The sequence below is a fragment of the Lichenostomus cassidix genome, chromosome Z (genome assembly GCF_008360975.1).
Source record: "Lichenostomus cassidix isolate B80296 chromosome Z, HeHo_3.0, whole genome shotgun sequence".
Taxonomy (NCBI): domain Eukaryota; kingdom Metazoa; phylum Chordata; class Aves; order Passeriformes; family Meliphagidae; genus Lichenostomus; species Lichenostomus cassidix.
The window spans coordinates 11,957,303-11,976,956 of NC_139511.1; the positions used below are offsets into that span (position 1 = coordinate 11,957,303).

The following is a 19,654-nucleotide window of genomic DNA, read 5'->3' on the forward strand; positions in this document are numbered from 1 at the left end:
TCGCAGTGCCAAAACCTGGGGCAGCAATATCCTACGCCGGCCATGCTCGCTCCGTCACCCATGCAGTCGCTCTCCTCCACTGCCAAAGGGAAGGGGCAGCCCCGGCCTTACCCACTGCGGGATACCGGGCCGAGCTTACACCTCTCACAATATCCCCTGAGCCATGGGGCCCGGGGGCAAACAGTGACAATTCTCAGCACACATGACTGTGGCATATCCCCATCACCATGAACCACCCCTCAAGAGAAGCTTCAGATGGAAGACTTGAGAGGAGGATGGTTGATGGATGATGTTAACAGAATAAAAGCACATAAATAATAATTCAGGGTATTTTTGGTGTAATTTTTTCTCCTTTGTCTTCATGAAACTCTTTGAGATTTTTGTGTGCCTTTTGAAATAGAGGATTTTCCCAGTTCAAAGTAATCTTTGTCTTTTGCCTCTAATTGAAACAGTTCATAGTCTGTGGTCGCAACAAGAATCTGTAATGTGTGAAAGACACTAAGGCAGAATCTGTATTGATACTAATGGAGCTGTGACCATGATTCCTACGAGTTCTCTGTTGTTACTGCAGGTTTTCTTGAAGTACTGTTGTATGGTAGAGATGAGCCTTGAGTGAAGTGGATGTGGCATTTGATTACTCTTTCGTGTGAACCATAGCTTTTTCTAGATGGAATAAGCGAGGTCTACAGCTGTTATCAACATCTATATTTTTACTGAGTTGAAACTCACTTTTACTCCCTTCAGCACTTCCTCTTGCATTCTCTTTTACCTGCTTTCATTTCATCGATGAAAGCAGTGTGCTGTAAGAACAGAATCCTTTAGTGGAGCAGCAAAGCTTTGCTTTTTCCTCATGTGAAAAGGAAATGTAAATAAAGGGATTTGATTGTACAGTGTGACACAATCCCTCACACAATAGCAGCTGCCTCCTTCTGTATGGTAGATTCACCATCTGCTACCTCTTTGTGAGTGGCTTGTTCCTTGCTCGGGCCTTGTGGTGTGTCCGTGTTGGGTGCCAGAAGCTGTGTAACTATGCTGTGAACTTGCTAAAGGTATGCAGTGTAACTGCATTCCTTCCCACAGTAGAAAGGGCTGGCTGGGCTTAATGGGGCTAGTGTGACTGGGTGTGTGGTACCCAGCATCTTTCTTGGAGGATGGCAAAATTTAGGGGTGTCTTCTTTGCATGTGGAACAGAGTTGACAGCTGACTGCTGTGCAGCTCATTCCATGAGGTTCATGACTTGGTATATGGTTGTCAGCCACTCAGTGTGGCAGTCTTACAAGCACCATTCTTCTGCACACCTGTATGTTGCTTGTGTGGATATAGAAGCTCTTTGTGATGTTGTATCTTTGTTCTGTTTGCTTGCTGTAATTAAACTGTGGTATATAGGGTTGGAGTTTTGGACGTGCTGCTTTTGATTTAAACTGGCTGATGAGAGTATTTTCATGCACAGTTTTGACTGGTTTCTGAAACATGGAAGCCTTTTTTGGCATTCTCTTAGAGTCAAAATAATGAACAATTACACAAGTTTCTTAAAGCAGGCAAGTTAAACAGGTGGTGACAGAAATAACCACCTGAATTGTGATCTATAATTGATAGGACATTTAATAGTTGAATTATTTATAACATACGCTTACAAGGCTACTTGCTTTCAATGCATGTCATAACAGCAGCTGTATTGTTAGAGCACTAGCTGTGATTCAGAGTGTCACTAAATTATGTTTGCTCAAAGCACAGTGAAAATAGTGGATTGTTAGCATTTAAAAACATGCAAAGCTAATGTTAGAAATAGAGAAGTGTTCCTAGAGAGGATTAGGCAAACAAACAGGGGTGACTGACTAGAAATTATAGGGACCTTGTCTTTGGCAATGATGAAGGACGTATGTCTAAGTGGTAGTGACTGAGAGTTTTGAGTGCAGGCATTTGTAAGTAGCAGTCACTTGGCAACTTCATATTAATCAACAGCTAGGCAGGTTTTTTGTGTGGTATTTTCCTATCCAAACCTTAAGTACTTTCATGAAACTTTGAGTACCCCATACATAGCAACTCCTTGTACATCCATTAAGAATCTGTGGTTAGTGTTGGCTTCTGAGTGAAAACATTACACTTGAAGCTGTTTTGATTGCAAAATACTGAAGTTGTAGATCTTGACTCAGAAAACTCAGAGGGAGAGGTGGCTTATTTGGATGTATTTTTGCAGAAATACTGGGCTCAGGCTTCACTCAGATACCTACTTGATTGAAGATTAAAAGCAAAGGATCTGGGGCTGGCTTTATTTCATTTCATAGCCTGTTTGTATCCTCCAGAGTGTTCTGCAGCTCTGTTCTCTGATGAAATTAGGAGTATGGCTAGTACTGTGTTTTTTTATTTTTGTTATACTTTCTTTGGATAGCATTGACTATTGGATGGATCTCCCTTTGTAAACTGATCTTTCATTAGTACTCAGTGGATTAGTCAGTACTCACAGAAAAATTGATCTATGGATGTATTTCAAAGCAAGAAAAAAACTCTCCAACCACATAGGAGAAATGTTAAAATATATAATGTCACTCCTTAATTGAGCACTTGATATCCTTAGATCAGATTGAGTACTGCAGTTTTGTAAAACAGTCTTTGCTGTTTGCTATCAAAGTCCTTGAAGATGGTGATGGAAAGTTGCAGGGTGCATCTTTCTATGATACTGAAGACCAGTGATAGCAAAATGAATAATAAACATGCACTTCTGAGAGTGAGGTCCTTCAGCACTCCTGGATGGTTTATTGCTTGAATAAACTGTTTTTGTCTATGGATGAAACTGCTCTCTGGAAAAATGCAGTTATCTCTTGACAACCATTTTGCATACTGTAATGGTATCGTACCAGTTACACTTAAGTGTTTGCATTTAAGTGTGTATCCTGTTTTTTTAAAGATATGTGCCACCTACAGAGGCTTCCTGAGAATGTCTCCTGAGCTGTTTTCTTTTATCATTGCTCAATACTGACTGCTTTACTGTTGTTTGTATTAAATTTAGTGTTTATTTCTGTGCTTAGTACTATAGAGTAATTTGGTGCATTACACAAATGCATAATGAGCTGTAAAATACAGTGGTTTTTTTCTACCAGAAGTTAACATTTCATATGGGCTCAGTGACATTGAATTTAATCACACTCAAAAATTAATTTAATACTTTTATTTCAGAAAACAAAACTTCCTTTAAATGATTTACCAGGTAATAAATGTCTTCTGGTATGCTTAATATAAAACTGTTGAATGGGACAAAATATATATAGCCTGTTCAGTATTAGAGAATGTGATCTCCGGGATGTGGGATATACCAATATATATATTGCTGTCACGTGCAAGTAGAGTATCCCTTTTGTTCAAAGCTTCTGGAAAATTGGAGCACCTGAGTTTGTGCTATTGTTGTTAATAATCCTGGTCTCTTACAGATTTTTTTTTTGCATATGATCCTGCCTTTCTGTTTACTCTTTGAATTTTTTTTTTTTTTTTTTTTTTTTTTTTGTTTTGTAATCTGTGTTCTTATTAAAACTCCCCACCTTCTCCGTTTTGAAATTGTCTTTCTGTAAGTTCGGCATTGTAATGCAATCTGTCTCTCAATAGAATTAAGATTACTTTTCTCAAGTGGGTGATAAATAGGAACAAATAAAAGCTCAGTGAACCAGTTGTTTGTTTAAAATGGATTTCATTAAATGGAATGTTGGTTTCTTGATCAGGAAAGTTTCTTGGGTCTCTGTGGAGTTTTATACTGCTTGAAAGTCAGTCTATCCAGGAAAGCATTGCCCAGTTGTGATGTGTTGGGAACAGACTCACTCAAGTTTCAGCTCTGCTGTGCACACTGATGAGCAGACTATTTCATCCAAGTCACTTCAAAATCGACTGTCTTGATTTTGTTTCATTTCCTGAAGGACCCGCTTGGTAGGGAAGGTGTGATCCATTTCTTTGTGGACTGTCTTTGAATGACAGGTTTCTGTTCACCAGGCTGCTTTTCTCTGGAGTGGGATGATACAGGATCTTGGTAATGTAGCTAGGCCTGCAGCAGTCTGAAGTTCTAAGTGTTGTACAGACACAACAGTGCTTTTACTAGTTTAACTTGTTTTGATCAGGATGAGGAAAAGAAGCAAAAGGGACCAATACTAGCAAGAGCCCAGCGTTGCCAGGGTAAGCAATATCCATGCTTGCACTCCTTCTACTGTTGAAAGGGTATTTATTGGTTTAGTCAATCTAGTTTTTTTTTCTGATAAAAGCTCTCAAAGCTTTTGCTTCCATTTTGCAGGGAAAAAAAAGGGTTTCTGGGTTTTTTTGTTGGTTTTTTTTTAAACTCTGTGCTGTGAAATATTTGATACTTTTGCATATATTAGTTGAAGAGGTCATTTACATATCTTTGCTAAATTGCAAGTTTGTGAACCTTGCAAGACTTTGTGAACTGTTAAAACTAAATGGCATGTAATCTGAAATGGTGAATTACTTAAATTCTCTGAAACAGTGGCTGTTTTGATGCTGACAATTTCTGAGTAAAAAAATGAAAGTTTTAATAATCTAAAATTAGGTGGAGGAGCTAATGAATTATTGTAATATATAGCTCTGGAACATGCTTTGGCTTGGTGAAGGTTGAGGGCAATGGCTGTTTTTGAAAGCTGCTCTCAATCACTGAGTTTTTGCAAAAGTTATATTTGATCATCTGGAGTAGAACAAGTGTGCTGTCAAAGACTGTGTATATAAGCTGAGTTAAGGTGATTGAATGCTTGAATGGTAACAGTAGATTAAAGTGTTCCTTTGTCATGTTATGCAGTCTGTGATTCGCCATGCACTGGCTCTGAGTTTTGATTGATAAGGGTGCAAATTGTGATTGGGAAAGATGGCTTTGGGGCTGGATGGTGGCCTGGTGACTGCTGTCCAGTTCACTGCTGGCTTTGCTGCAGCATCATCTCTGTCAGCTGAGGAACAAGCTCATAGAATTCACTTCTTAGTTTCTGCTTTTGAAATACGCATCCTGAACTGAAGTCTGTGTAGGCTATAAATACAAGGGTCTTTCAAGTCAGATCAGTCTTGTTTGTTTCTGTTTTTTTAAAGTAAGCAAATTAGGGAGGAGATAAAAACTGATGATATGTATAGCCTCTGCCACTCAGGGTCATTCCTTGGGAGAAGCATGTTATCTGAAAAACTCTGCTGTGTTAAAAATCTGTTTGTTGGAAATAAGTAAACTAGGAGGTGGAGCTTGTAACAATGTGATGGCTTTGAAACAAAGCTTTGGACTTGTATCAGTTTTGACTGAATGATTTTCTCCATTTCATAGGTCTACTCTGTGAGAATAAGCAAAACCCTTAAGTTCTAAGGACACACATTATTACTCTTTTTCTCAGGTGGTATCATGGAAAACTTGACAGAACAATTGCAGAAGAACGTCTTCGACAAGCGGGAAAACCTGGAAGTTACCTTATTCGTGAGAGTGATCGGAGACCAGGTTCATTTGTGCTTTCATTCCTTAGTAAAACAAATGTCAATCATTTTAGGTGAGAATTAAATGCTTTATTTTCAATAATGTGGTCCGTTTATTTTTTGTTTCAGAACACAATAGAGTACAAACAATGATTGTATTATAATGCATTATTTTTTACTCTATACGCTTTTGTGGTAGAGATATTTACTTGTGTTTAATTGTTTTAAAACATGCTGCTTAAAAATTGCTTTATAGGATGAAGAAGTGTGAGGAAACCAAAAATGTCTGGATAGAGAAGCTTGTCTAAAGTAGTTTGAATAGACTAAGGAACACTGAGGTTTCATTAGTCAGTGAGGGAGATTGTTTTGTCTGTTCTGTAGTAACCATTGCAGTTGGCGCAGTTAAAGTGCTAGCACATCTGGTTGCTTCCTTAATTTTGAGGGGACAAAAACCCCACCAAAACCAAAATGAACAAACACCCCCCCCACTTTCCAAGGAGCAAACAAAAAAAGCCACCAAAAAAAACCCCCAAACTGAAAATCACAAAGAGATTATGTGTTTAATAAACAAAAGGTTTGCTGGAAACAGCTTTCAGCATGTGTTAGAATTGGTTCTTTGAAATACAAGTGGCTCTTTATCCGGAGTTGGAACTAGGATTATTTTACCATTGTCAAATAGTGTGCGTTGGTAAGCTCCGTTATTCATTGGTGTAAATGAGATGTATTTTGAGAAAAACTTGAACATTAGTCAGTAAGTGGAGTACTGCTGTTTAATGTTTTTCTTTACAAAACAGGAAAGCAAATGTTTCTTCAGCAGTTGAAAAAAAAACTATGTCAGCTGGCTTGATGGTAACAAACAAATCCAAAGCAAATTCTTCAACTTCTGAAAGTGGGAATTATCCAGAATACCAGTTTATGATCCTCTATGCACATGGTTTGTAAATGTAGGCAGGTTTTGGTTGCATCTGCTGTGTTACAGAAGTGTGACTCAGTGGTCCTGATGTACCATTGACATAAAGGTACAGTTCTCTTAAGTGCAGACAGTATGATGCACAGATAGTACCTCATATTTGCATCTTGCCATCTGAACTATCAGTTTCAGCTTTTCTGCTGTACTGATACTCATTTGTGAGCTGGTTCCTGCATAGCAGTAGCAGAAAAGTAAACTGTTCCTAAACTTATTTCTAGTGCTGTTTTGAAGATTTGGGTTATTTGTAATAACTTCTCCTTTTGAAGACAGTGTCAGGCAATTGACTGTTGGTTCATGCACACCATATAAGTGTTACTGGCATCTCAAGTAGAAAATAGCTATTTCCAATTTCCCAGGGGAAGGATCCTCAAAATAGTTTCAATCCTTAAAGCATCTTTCTTTACGTTCTTTTGCTGTCCCTTGAAAGTTGTATACAGATATACATGTTCCCACAGCATAGGATTGTGTCAAAACTAAATGTTTTTTTCCCTGTGGTGTTATATCTTTGGTGAGTTAGAGTGATACAACATATATATATAGAGAGAAAATACCTATTGTTACTCTTTTCCTGTGGACTTTGTGATTACAGAAGTCTTTCTGTATTTGCTAACTTAGTCCAATGAAGAAAAGTTTCATTTAAGCTTGATGAAATAATAATCCGAAACACTAATTTTGAATCTATTATCTGTTGAATGATTTGTCAAGAAAATATGCTTACAGAAAATGTACCTAAAGATCTAGCATATGTCCTTGGCATTGTTTTCTGACTCCCCTTGCAGTGCTATATCCTTATTAGCTTTGGATTTAATCTCTCAAGATTCATCTTTGCATGCATGTTACTTTACTGTTTGGGAGAAATAATTTAATTCAAATTATGCATTAAATAATCTCTTCTTTAAGAAAAAACACAAACCTTAAAGAAAAAAATAATAAACAGTTTTGTAATAGGCCTTTGTTTTGTTAAATTGCTGTAATGATTGTGTAAGCTTTTTTCCATTGGATACCAAATTTTTAAATTGAATTTAAGGAGATACTTTGATTATTCCAAAGTAATTTCTTAGCTTTTAATATGGATGCTGGACTAACTGTAACAAAGTGACTAATTTTTGCTGGTGTTTGTTTTTTTGCGTTGCATAGTCTTGAAGCATGGTAATTTTTTGTTAAAATACTTTACTACTTTGTTAAATTTATGCCTATCATAAAAGGTGTATGTTCTGTGTGATACAAGTAATAATGCTGTTGTGTACTAGTGCATTATCGTAGTTTTCCATGACATTCACACTTCCATTTTTTTCCTTTTACTTTCATTTTGTTCTGACAAATGTACTGTTTTTTTCTGTCAATCAGCACTTGCTTTAGATAAAAAACTGGTAGATCATACATTATATATGTAATTCTGGTAAAATATTTATTAGGTTTATTTACATGTTTACAGAGAGCCTGTAATACTCCATTTTGCTGAATATAGGCATTGTTTTAAGAATTAAATGTGATCCAAATCTACTTTTTTTAAATTGGTAGCAAAAGATTTTTCTAATGTCAAGCTTCTGTGTGTTTGGTTTTTTTTTTATTAATAGGATTATTGCCATGTGTGGGGATTATTACATTGGTGGGCGTCGCTTTGCTTCACTCTCAGACCTGATTGGTTATTACAGTCATGTGTCCTGCTTGCTGAAAGGGGAAAAGCTCTTATTTCCAGTAGCACCTCCAGAGGCAAGTAACAAAAAAATTACAGTAAAATTCTGAAGACTAATTTACTTAAATGTTTGTAACTTTATTCACTGTTCATATTTTTCTTTTCTTTTCTTTTTAGAAAGTTTCTTGTAGTTTTGTATGGGCATATGGGGAAGTATAAAGAGTATAAAAAATGCATTTTTACTGGTAAAAGGTAATGATTAAAAAAACCTTACTTATTTTAATGAAAATACATAATGAGGAAGCTAGAGGTATTGCAGTTATCTCACAATGGAGTAACGTCATTTTAAGTAGACAGAGAAAACCAAGAAAATGTTACGTTCTTGGCTAATTCATAATGTTACTGTCACTGTTCTGTGATATTTTGCATATATAACAATGGTTTCAAATGTGCATCCTGGAGATGACCAAGATTTCTTTCACATGCTCATCCTTAAAACAATTGAAGTAATTAAAAAGAAACAAAACACTGCAAAAGTTCCCCTGTGACAAAACCCAAAACCTGAATGAAGCTGTTTCTGAATGTTAAAATTCTGGACATTCCTTCTGCTCTAAGTGAAAGAAAGTTTAAAATGAGTGCTCTCTTGGCCAACTAATTACACATTTCTAGCTCTCAGTGGTTTTGAGCTTTGAAAATATAAAACTGGCAAGGGGGATATAGGTGATGTTACCAGTCCTTTGCCTCAGAATAGCATAATGCTGGGGAGAAGAATTCTTCAGTATAAAGAAAAGGATTACCTTTGCTCTCTTCTAAACTGTAGCCTGTGGAAGACAGAAGGAGAGTTCGAGCAATTCTACCTTACACCAAAGTGCCAGAAACTGATGAAATAAGGTATGTTTGAATAACAGTAGTAGCTGTGAAATTTTCAAGAGTATTTATAAATAGTGATAATTTAAGTAGGTGTTTGTATGCAAATACTTGCCAGTTGCACCTTAAACTTGACACAGTTAAAGGATGATTCCTCTCTGTTTTTTCGATGGAAATAAGAGTAAGACTTCTTAGTATATTTGTTTGTATTAATTGTAAGGGAAGGTACATTAGGTATATAGAATTAAAATTATTAATATTATAGTTTTGAAATATGTTTTCTAAAGCCGTAGATTTTTACCAAAAGGATAAATATATGTGTCAAAGAATTCTATATGGAAATGCCATATCTGAGTGCATGAAAGAAATAGGCTAAGCTTTTTTTTCCTGAGCTGCTACAGAGCTATTAGTAGATATATAACTAAGGCTAACAATTCAGATCACTAGAAAGAGGAAGTAAGCTTTGACTGCTTAAAATGTAAGAACAGAAGTGAATTTTTCAATAGAAGACCATTTTCTGGTTACTTAGAATTGATACTGCTTTCTTGAGATATTTTTTTTTCCAGATGGAAAAGTAGGAGGATTTGAAAGTGTTTTGTGGTGATTTCTAATCTCTCTAATGAGATAAGTTTCATAAATTGATGTAATACACCAGTTGAATTGTGAATTTTCTTAGGTTTAGGACTGTTAACTTAAAATGTAGAGAAAAGTATGAGAGCTTTATATCCTCATTTGGATAGAAATTTATTCCAAGACTCACAGTCCTGATCCTTTAAAGGATGATATGAGGATATTTGTTTTTGTAATTATGTGCTTTAGTAAGGTGGTAAGACTGGGAAGGAGGTCTTTAATGGCACATTGCAACTAAGACTTACTACTGTGTGTGAGAATAAAAAAAAGGATTTAGTCCATTAAGTGCCTTACTGCCTTATTGCATCAATCAATGTAAGAGGAAAAAGCATTTTATTATTTTGCAATCATAACAAAAATTGTAGGCAATTAAACCTTTTCTTCCTCTTTTAGGACAGAGCTGAAATGCAGAGTTGTTATTTGGGTATTGAGGTCTGCATGGCTAAAATAGTTCAGTTTGTGGCTGAGATCAAAGTTCTCAGTTTGTTGTAGATTGGATTAATATGGTTTTGAATACATTATGTATTTCAGAGAATCTTGACTTAGAATTTTAATATAATAATTAATATTTAGCAAGTTTGAAGTGAAACTGAGTTAATTTTAGCTTGTCTTCCATGTAGTAACTATGCAGTGATGGAGGGTGTTCTTGTCTGTCACCTGTTAAAGCTGAATAGCAGTTGAATTTATTCTTTGTTTTCAATTGTGATTTGTTGCTTTTTGTTTTTTCTGTTAGCCTACTTCAAATGAGAGCAATGCCACAGACATTTGCTATGAAATTTTGAATTGAAATAGTAGTTCAATGCTTTTCCTGGACCCTGATGCATCATGAAATGTGATTGAAAATTCTGTGCTGCAGTGAAAGGTTTTCATACAACCTGAGTTTGTGTCCTTAACATTTAGGGAGTAAAGTAAACAAGTCTTCCAGAAATTAAAACTCCTTAGACCAGGCGCTGGGTCCTGTGCTTTGGCCACAGTAACCCTCTGCACAGCTACAGGCTGGAGGAAGAATGACTGGAAAGCTGTCCAGTGGAAAAGGACCTGGGTGTGCTGGTCAGCAGTTGGCTGAAGATGAGCCAGCTTGCCCAGGTGGCCAAGAGAGTCAATGGCATCCTGGCTTGGATCAGCAGTGGTGTAGCCAATAGGACTAAGAAAGTGATTCTACCCCTGTACTCAACAGTGATGAGTACCTTGAGTTCTGTGTGTGTCCAGTTGTGGGCCACTCAGTTCAGGAAAGACACTGAGGTCCTGGAGTGTGCCCAGATGTCCAGAGAAGGGTAGCGGAGCTGGTAAAGTGTCTGGAGTACAGGTCCTAATAGGAGTGGCTGAGGGAGCTGGGAGGCCTCAGTCTGGAGAAAAGGAGTCTCAGGGGAGATCTCATTGCCCTCTACAACTCCCTAGAAGAAGCTTGTAACCAGATAGGGTTCAGTCTCTTCCACCATGCAACCAGAGACAGGATGAAAGGACATAATCTTCAACTCCCCATAAGTCGAAAGGGCAGCTTTAGGTTGGACATTAGGGGGAAGTTTTTCACAGAAAATTAGACATTGAGGTGGGTTGCCCATGGAGGTGGTGGAATCACTGTCTGTGCCCATGGAGGTGGTGGAATCACTGTCTCTGAAGGTGTTTAAGGAAAGACTGGATGTGGGACTTAGTACCCTTGTCTACTTGACATGGTACTTGGTCATAGATTGGACTCGATTATCTCAGAGGTCTTTTCCAACCTAATTGATTCTGTGGTTTTCTGATTCTGAATGTTAATGCTTCCTACACTTTTCTTGTAGCTAATTGCATGGCTTCTCTGGTAACTGCTCTGTAGTCTCTTTGTGTCATTTATTTTCATATGTGAGAACATAATGAATAGATAATTTTTCAATGAAAGGTATATTATTTTCTTACAGACTACTGAGGGTTATTTTACTTGTGCCTCATATTTTGTCTCTCTTGATTAAAGAACAATATTACTGTATTTAAATATTGCTGTGTTATTCTTGCTTTATACATTAGCACACTTGGAAGTTGACAGCACTGAAGTATATATTAGATACTAAACGTAAATCGAAAGTATGAAAACTTGTATATAATAGCCACTTAACTGTGAGGAAAAATACACATGGGCTTGGAATATCAATTAATGCATTTTTCACAATTAGGTTTTCCCAAATATTTTATGGTAATTATAGTCAAGAATTTGTTGTATTCATTAAACTTCATATTACGATTGTATCTCTGATTTAAATCTTGCTGTAACCCTCTTCAGTTTCCTTAAAGGAGACATGTTTATTGTCCATAATGAATTGGAAGATGGCTGGATGTGGGTTACAAACCTACGGACAGATGAACAAGGTCTTATTGTGGAAGACCTAGTAGAAGATGTGGTAAGTAATTTTTGTATTCAAATTTCTTAAATGAATGGGGGTTTTTTACCGAATAATATTGAAATGAGCAAAACTACTGACATTTAATTGCCTGGTTTCTCATTATGTACATTTCTAAACCTAGTAAATTAATCTGGTAGTTTTAAAATACTAAAACAAACCTTTAAGCCTAAGCCAGTATCAAAAAGTGCTTTTTCATGTGTTGTGCAATGATTATACAAACGAATGGTACAGTAAATTTGCTAGTCACTTCCCTAAAATCGACTGTCTTGGAGGAGAATCATTTAATTGCAATTCTATTTTGGGATTGCCATGAGATGTTTACTAACTCAACAGAAGGTAATTTTGCATTGTGGTAGGTCTTTCTCTTTATGCAGGGGGTTAAAAATTTATTGGTGAGAGGAAAAAAAGAAAAAATTTTATAATATCTTCTTACATAGTACATATGTTTTGCGAATAGCAGTGTTACCTGAGATGCTTCTTGTAGATGACCTGTGTCAGGATGTGAATAGCTAAATTGAAGTGGCAGTACTAGACTGTTGTTCTGTAGACTGGTAGGTGAGTGGTAATTTGACCTTAGGAAAGTTGAGATTTTTAGAAAACTACCACCTCTAAAGGACTTGGATCATGACTGAAGTAATCATCAGAAATAATATATTTTTGCTGGATTTTCACTTAATGAATGAAGGGGAAATCTTTACATAGAGCTGCAGTAAGCCCTTTTGTTAAAAAACGCCTCAGACTTCTAAATGTAATTTTTTTTATACAGAAGCTCTTAATTTATGGCTTTTTTTTTGGAATTGAGTTGTACTGTTGTCATGCATTTAATATGTTAATTTTCTCATAGGGAAGAGAAGAAGATCCCCATGAAGGCAAAATGTAAGGATTTTTGTTTTGTTGTTTAAAGCAGTCATAACTGTTTGTAAACTTCCACTATGAGATTTTTAAGTTTTTGGGAGAATGACTAAAGAGACTTACCTTTTAATCTCAAGACTTTCTTACATACTAGCTGCTGCAGATGCATGGATAATTAACATGAAAGAGTCCTGTAATAGGTATGTCTATTGCTAGTGGGTATTATTGCAGTGTTAAAATAATGGTGAGGCCATGATCACGTTCAGCCAAAATGTGCACAATGGAGTATTTCTGGAGCACAGTTGCCGTGGAGATAACTCTAAATACTGTAGCAAAGTACTATTCGAAAAGTATCTCTGTTTGCGTAGTGGATGGGAGTGTTAATCATCTGAAGGGTCGCAGGGCTCTGCAGAGGGATATGGACGAGCTAGATCAATAGGCCAAGGCCAGTGGTATGAGATTCCACAAGGCAGGTGATGATTCATGGCCTTCGTTCACAACAACCCCCTGCAGTGCTACAGGCTGGAGCAGTGGCTGGAAAGCTGCTCAGCAGAAAGAACCTGGGTGCTAGTCAACAATGGCTGAACACGAGCCAGCATTGACCCAGGGGGCCAAGAAGGCCAATGGAGTTCTGGCTTGGATCAGCAACAGTGTGGTCAGCCGGACCAGGGCAGAGACTGTCCACCTGTACTCAGGAATGGTGAGGCCACACCTTGAGTGCTGGGTTCAGTTTTGGGCTCCTCACTGCAAGAAGGACATGGGGGTGCTGCAGTGAGTCCAGAGGAAGGAAATGCAGCTGGGGAAGGGTCTGGAGCACAGGTTTGATGAGGAGTAGGTGTAGGAGCTGGTGGGGCTCAGCCTGGAGAACATGAGGTTCAGGGACAATCTCATCCCTCTCTACAGATGTGTGAAAAGAGGTTGTAGTCAGAAGAGGTCTCTTCTCCCACGTAACAAGAGATAGGACAAGAGGAAACTGTCTCAAGTTGCACCAAGGAAGGATTAGAGTTGATATTAGGGAAAATGCCTTCACTGAAAAGGTTGTCAAGCCCTGGAAGAGGCTGCCTAGGGCAGTGGTAGAATTACTATCCCTGGAGGGATTTAGGAGGTGTGTAGATGTGGCACCTGGGGACATGGTTTAGTGATGGACTTGGCAGTGCTGTGTTAAGGATTGGACTTGATGACCTTAAAGGTTTTTTCCAACCCGAAGGATTCTATGATCCTACAGTTCTGTGATTCTTGTAATAACAGTTAAAGTTTGAAGTAAAAGTCACAGGATTGTAAGTTTCATTCTGTTTGCTTAAATACTCTTTTTTTTTTAAACTGAATACAGCTTAAAATCAAACGTATGTTGATACGTCAGTCTGTTGATATGTTACTTTCACAAGTTGAGTGGCAGATAGTTCGGAAACTGTTTAGTGGCTTGATGACTTAATCTGATGTCCTCATTTGTTTTGTCATATTTGTGCGTGCTACTTTTTTGCTGTTTCCCACTTTCTGAGAGACTGGTGGCAGGAGGTGTTTCGCTGATCTGTTTGTTTTACCGTGTTCTGCTAGTCAACTTGGCAAGTACAGATATCTTCAAATGTGAATTTTTAAATTTTTTTATTTGCAAGCTTGTAGGAGATGCTTAGAGCTTTGATTCTGTCAGTGGTTGTTTAACTTTCAGAGGAACCCATAAATTAACATCTGAAAGTAGTATAGAAAGAAAGTTGGAAACCTGAGTCTTTTCTGATACATAAAAGCACTATATTTTTAGCTTTCCTTTAAATACGAATTATTAAGTTGTAGCATGGCAAGCTTTTCTGAGTTGTGGCAAGTATCAGACTGAGACTAGGCAGAGGCTGTGAACTTTTGTAGGGTCTGACACAGGACTCAGGGGAAGGTACAGAGTATGAGCTCAAAGCAGTTTGTATTCATTTATCTAACAAAGCTAGATTTTGTTTCCACAGCTCTGGCAAATTTGAGTTTGAGGTTTTTTTGTACAAGTTTAAGTTCTTGTTTGAGCTTCAGATGTCATGATTGTAGTACATTGCTGTATGATACATCTAGTACATTGCTGTATGATATGAATTGCAAATAATGCCTGTCAAGATACCTCTTTTTTGGACAATTCATGTCAATCTCTAAACGCAGGTGTATTCAAACATCAGCTCCAAATGTTAGATATTTGGATTGAATATAATTTATATACCTGTTAATGTTAGTTTTTCCATGCTGTTGGTAGAACAGAATCATTAAGTAGCATAGTTATTGATTATCTCATCTATATATACTAGGTGTTTTTAAATAAAGATTATTTCATAGGGGCCAGAGCCTTGAATGTCAGCCAAAAGAGAGAGCTGGTAATCTTGCTTTCTAATTTTTTTATGTATCTTTTTAAAGATGGTTCCATGGGAAGATCTCCAAACAAGAGGCTTACAATTTGCTGATGACAGGTACATGTATTTCTGATTTGAAATACAGTGACGGAGAAATGGCACAAAGTGATCCTATTAGTATTAAACTGTGATAAAACTTCCTTTTTTGTCTGGACATATATGAGTGTTTTAGATTCACCAACCCCTCTGGTTGCTACCTCAGTAGAATACTACATTGGAAGGAAACCATGTGGCTATGAGTACTGAGTATGTTCTCAAGTAAAGTTAATTTATAAATTTTTTGGTGTAAACAATTTTTAAATTATTACATCAATTATTATAATAAATTATTTCAGTTTCATAAAGGAAATATTTTTTAAAATGAAAACATCAGTATTTCTGACACATTGTTTAATAGTGTACTTCAAATATTGGAACAGAGATTGTGGGTGTTTTTGAAAATGTTATCAAACATTTTTGTATGCTTTTTTAAAGAGATGGCAAAGATGTGTCTAGATGGCAAGTTACAGATGAACCATTTTCACTTATTTTTGTGGTTTAGTACTGGTTCATCTGGTTTGAGATCACTGTTGGAATTTACCTTTATGGGATTTGTATTTCTTGAAGTGTGCAGTTCTTCCTAATTTGTGTAGAAATAGATTTAGTATGGGTTTATATATATCACTAAGAGAAATAACACTATTATTATGTCTTTTCAGTTGGTCAGGTGTGCAGTTTTCTTGTGAGGCCTTCAGATAATACCCCTGGTGATTATTCACTTTATTTTCGGACCAGTGAAAACATTCAGCGTTTTAAAATATGTCCAACATCAAACAATCAGTTTATGATGGGAGGTAGATACTATAATAGGTAAGTTTTTCTGGCAAAAGGAATTGTGCATATTTTATGCTTGTATAATTGCTTCTTATAATTGTTTACTGCTATGATTTTAAGACTGTAGTTTTTTTCTTTACACTAAATATTTTCCCTAATTTCCTTAGTAGTCACTTCTAACTGATCAAATTCTTACAGCTTAAAGAGCCTAAGTATAACTTGTTTCTGCTGAAGTATTTGTGTTTCTTCTGCAAACCAGTTGCTTCACTCTGTGAATTGGGGTTTGGATGGATCATGTGGATTCATCAAGTATGGCTCTATGACTAAGGGAATACTCTATTTGAAGTAGTTTGGAAGCAACTCCATTTGTTCTTGTCTGTTTGAAACGGGGAAGATAAAAATGCTAATTTTATTAAGACAATCAATAGAGTTTTCAAATAATAGAAATGGCTATTTATAAGAAAGGGGGAAAACACCTTCATTGGTGGGAAAAGTTACTAAATTGCATTGTAATATGTGCATGATATTGGGAACAGAAATATTGATCAGCTCATTGAGAGTGAGCAAACTTAAGATACATTTCTTTTGCCATTGGTGCAAAAATATGGTAATTTGTACAAAAAGAAAGAGGAATAATGAGATGTTTCCCCTTTTGTCAGAGAAGCTATCAGTATGCCTCCATGATTTTTTTTTTAGAGTTGTTGTAGCTGGAAGACTTTTCAGTAGTGAAAACTCACTTTCCTCCTTAAACAGAGGTCATTGCCTTCCTCAAAAAAAATCATCATTTTTCCAATCCTTCTCACCTAGAACCAGGGCATTCTTACCCCAGTAGAGAATTTCTGTCACTTCCAGCTTGGCTTCTGAGTGGGTAGAGATTCAGCAGCTGCTGTTTCTGAGAAAATGTAAAGGTCTGTTCACTAAGTTCAGTGTACTTTTTTGTATGACTTCACATGCATTATGCTTTGAGTCTAAACAATTGGACTCTTATGAACCTATGCCCATGCCACACCCAGGCTGCTTGAATACCTTGTTCTTTAACCATTCCGGCCTCCAGCCATCCTCACTGAAAGCCAGGCTAGCTACAGTGTCAGCCTTTCATGAAGGTGAATGTTCTTTCACCCATTCTCTAGTTACGTGACTTACTAGGAGGATGATAGGCCAGAAGCCCCCCACCCTCAGTGATGTCAAAGTAATCAGTAAATTATGGGAACTCTTAGTTTTGATACTACTTGTATCAAATGGTTTTGTAGCATTAAGAAGTACACTTTCAGAAAGTTACTACATTGTTTTTGCTTCAGATTACTTTATAATAGTGCTGGATTCATTTGGGGCATAGGTTACATTTATCTGAAAGAGATTATATGCAGTTTAACAGAAAACAAGATTTTAAAATTAAGCAGCAATAAATTATGACAAAGTGCTTCGATAATTTTTTAAAATATTTTGGTACCTTGTTTGCAGAGATCTTCCTCAGTGTGAAAGAAAATCTCTTTTGTTTTTGTTGCATGTTTGGGAGAATTACTACTATACTCTTAAGTTTACTTTCAGTCCAACTTACTCTGTGTATCAGGTTGGTAAATTTGCTGGAAGTTCAAATATGTAATGAGGAATGCAGCCTTTAGTTGCTCCATCAAGGGATGGGGTCTTAGTCTATATGTTACTCTAACTACAAAAGTAGTTTTTAAATACAACTGAATTTATTCTTCTGTCCATTTTACAAAATTGCAGAAATTTTGCAAGCACCTGCTCCTTACATTGAGAAACTCATGGCATCTTTTAATCAAGGAAGCAGAGGGTGCATTGAAGGTCAAGATACTCTGATTTGATGAAGGAGAAAAATTATGTAATACTGTTTTATTGATTACAAAATATTGGTAGTAGCTATTCAACCTGTGAACTATAATAACTTAGTCATTTTCTGTAGTGTGAGATGGTTGAAATTTTGCAAAAAACAGCGTATGCAGCATTTCAGCAAAAATTGAAACGAATTACTTGATTTCAGTAAAACTAAAAGAAGAACTAATCTCATTCAACATATCTGGAAAATACAACTACTTGGGAGAAGGTCATTTTATCACATTTGCACTAGTTCAGAACTTCAGAATGAGAGAAAAACACAAACCAAGATGCCCTGATACAGTTTTATTTAGAAGTTTTTGAGATTTTTATGGTATCTATTGCTCCTGTGCTGAACACATGCCTTATTCATATCTATTATCTAGTGTGCATGAATTGAGAAGATACACTTAGTATATTTTTGCTTAATTATCTTTTTCTAGATTGATATTTTGCTTGTAAATGATTCATTTTGCTTGTAAATGATTCATTTCTATTGATGTCCATGTTGCCGTTCCTTATTACAGTGTAAATTTCACTAGCTGCAAAAACAAATTAGAGCAACTCAGGTGCCTTGAATTTCAGCTTGTATCTGTCACTACTTCTCTCCTGAGCCTTCCAAGTGCAATTGCAGTCTGAATCTGGTGATTAGAATGAATGCTTCCCTGTAGAGGAGTGCTACATGAGTATTTAAAAGGATAGTTCAGCGATATCCAAGTGTAATCTTTATAAGCCCTGCTACAAACTTTTTTCTGTTTTCTATTCCTATCCTCTTAGAAGGAGATTGCACTTCACTCAGAGTATATCCCATTCCTCTTAGCTAATTGCTCTAGGATTTATTTGGAAAATTATTGACAATGAAATAGCAACTTTCAGCCTGGTTGGAAAGCGGGCAATGCACGTGTACTACTTGAATGTGGAAAGTGCAGTGTCCTCATTTGACATTAAAGTCATTAAAATATTTTGCGGAGTTTAGAATGAATTCATTCTGAATACAGTTTTGTGAACTTTCTTGACTTCAGTACATTAGTAAATCCTCATTGCTGCAAATAAGAGTGTGATGATTAACACTTGATTTTATTAAAACTTTGTGGGAAAGTTTTCTGTGGTTTTGTGGAAAAGCAGATTCTCAAACAGAGGAAAAATTAATGTGTTTAACATTTCAATCTTCTTTTTCTTACTGGAACAGTATTGCTGACATCATTGAGCACTATAGAAAAGAACAGATTGTTGAAGGGTATTACTTAAAAGATCCTGTTCCAATGCAGGTAAGGTTTAATCTCTACGCCTTTGATGTTGAAGTCACAGACTGAATCATTATCAGATCAATTTATGAGCTTACTTACAGCAGAGATACCAGTGGTAGTGAAACAGCATCATCTCCAGTAGTCAGTCATTGACAGTTTCAGTGTTTTGAGCTCATCTTTTTCTTTTGTTTTATCCTCAAACACATACACTTGCCAAAGACTGGCTTGTAGTCAACAGAAAGTATGATAAGTTCTGTCTGTCCTGTGAGGTGTTCAACCTCTGCTCTGTGCCCCTAGCTCTGGTCCCGGACTCAACCATACGTTTATTTAGTCCCATTTTAGAGGAGACCAGTCTGCCCTTCTCACTTCTGTGTCTGGGTTTTTTCTCCTGTCACAGGAAACCTGTACACTGTTGGGGTTTGACTCTGACTAAACGCCAGGCACCCCAGCTCTCTCCTGCTGCAGATGTGCAGGAGAGGGGAAAGGAGAAAACTCTTTAAACATACACCAAATTCATGAGTTAAATGAGATAGGATGCTGATGTCAGGATGCACAGAATAGAAAAAGGGCAGACAGGCTCCAAAACTTAAAGTTGCAAAGTGATACAGAGTTGG

The 19,654-nt window shown here is 36.7% G+C and overlaps 1 protein-coding gene across 2 annotated transcripts in view; it reads left to right on the plus strand.

Moving 5' to 3' along the window:
• Positions 1-19,654, plus strand: part of RASA1 (RAS p21 protein activator 1) — a 57,199-nt gene that overhangs the window by 11,486 nt on the left and 26,059 nt on the right. For both annotated transcript variants that reach the window (XM_085042532.1, XM_085042533.1), the window contains exons 2-9: positions 5,358-5,507; positions 7,981-8,116; positions 8,860-8,930; positions 11,794-11,911; positions 12,759-12,790; positions 15,149-15,201; positions 15,843-15,993; positions 18,983-19,061. In XM_085042532.1, coding sequence (XP_084898658.1) covers positions 5,358-5,507; positions 7,981-8,116; positions 8,860-8,930; positions 11,794-11,911; positions 12,759-12,790; positions 15,149-15,201; positions 15,843-15,993; positions 18,983-19,061 — 790 coding nt within the window. The remainder of the gene's footprint in view (positions 1-5,357; positions 5,508-7,980; positions 8,117-8,859; positions 8,931-11,793; positions 11,912-12,758; positions 12,791-15,148; positions 15,202-15,842; positions 15,994-18,982; positions 19,062-19,654) is intronic.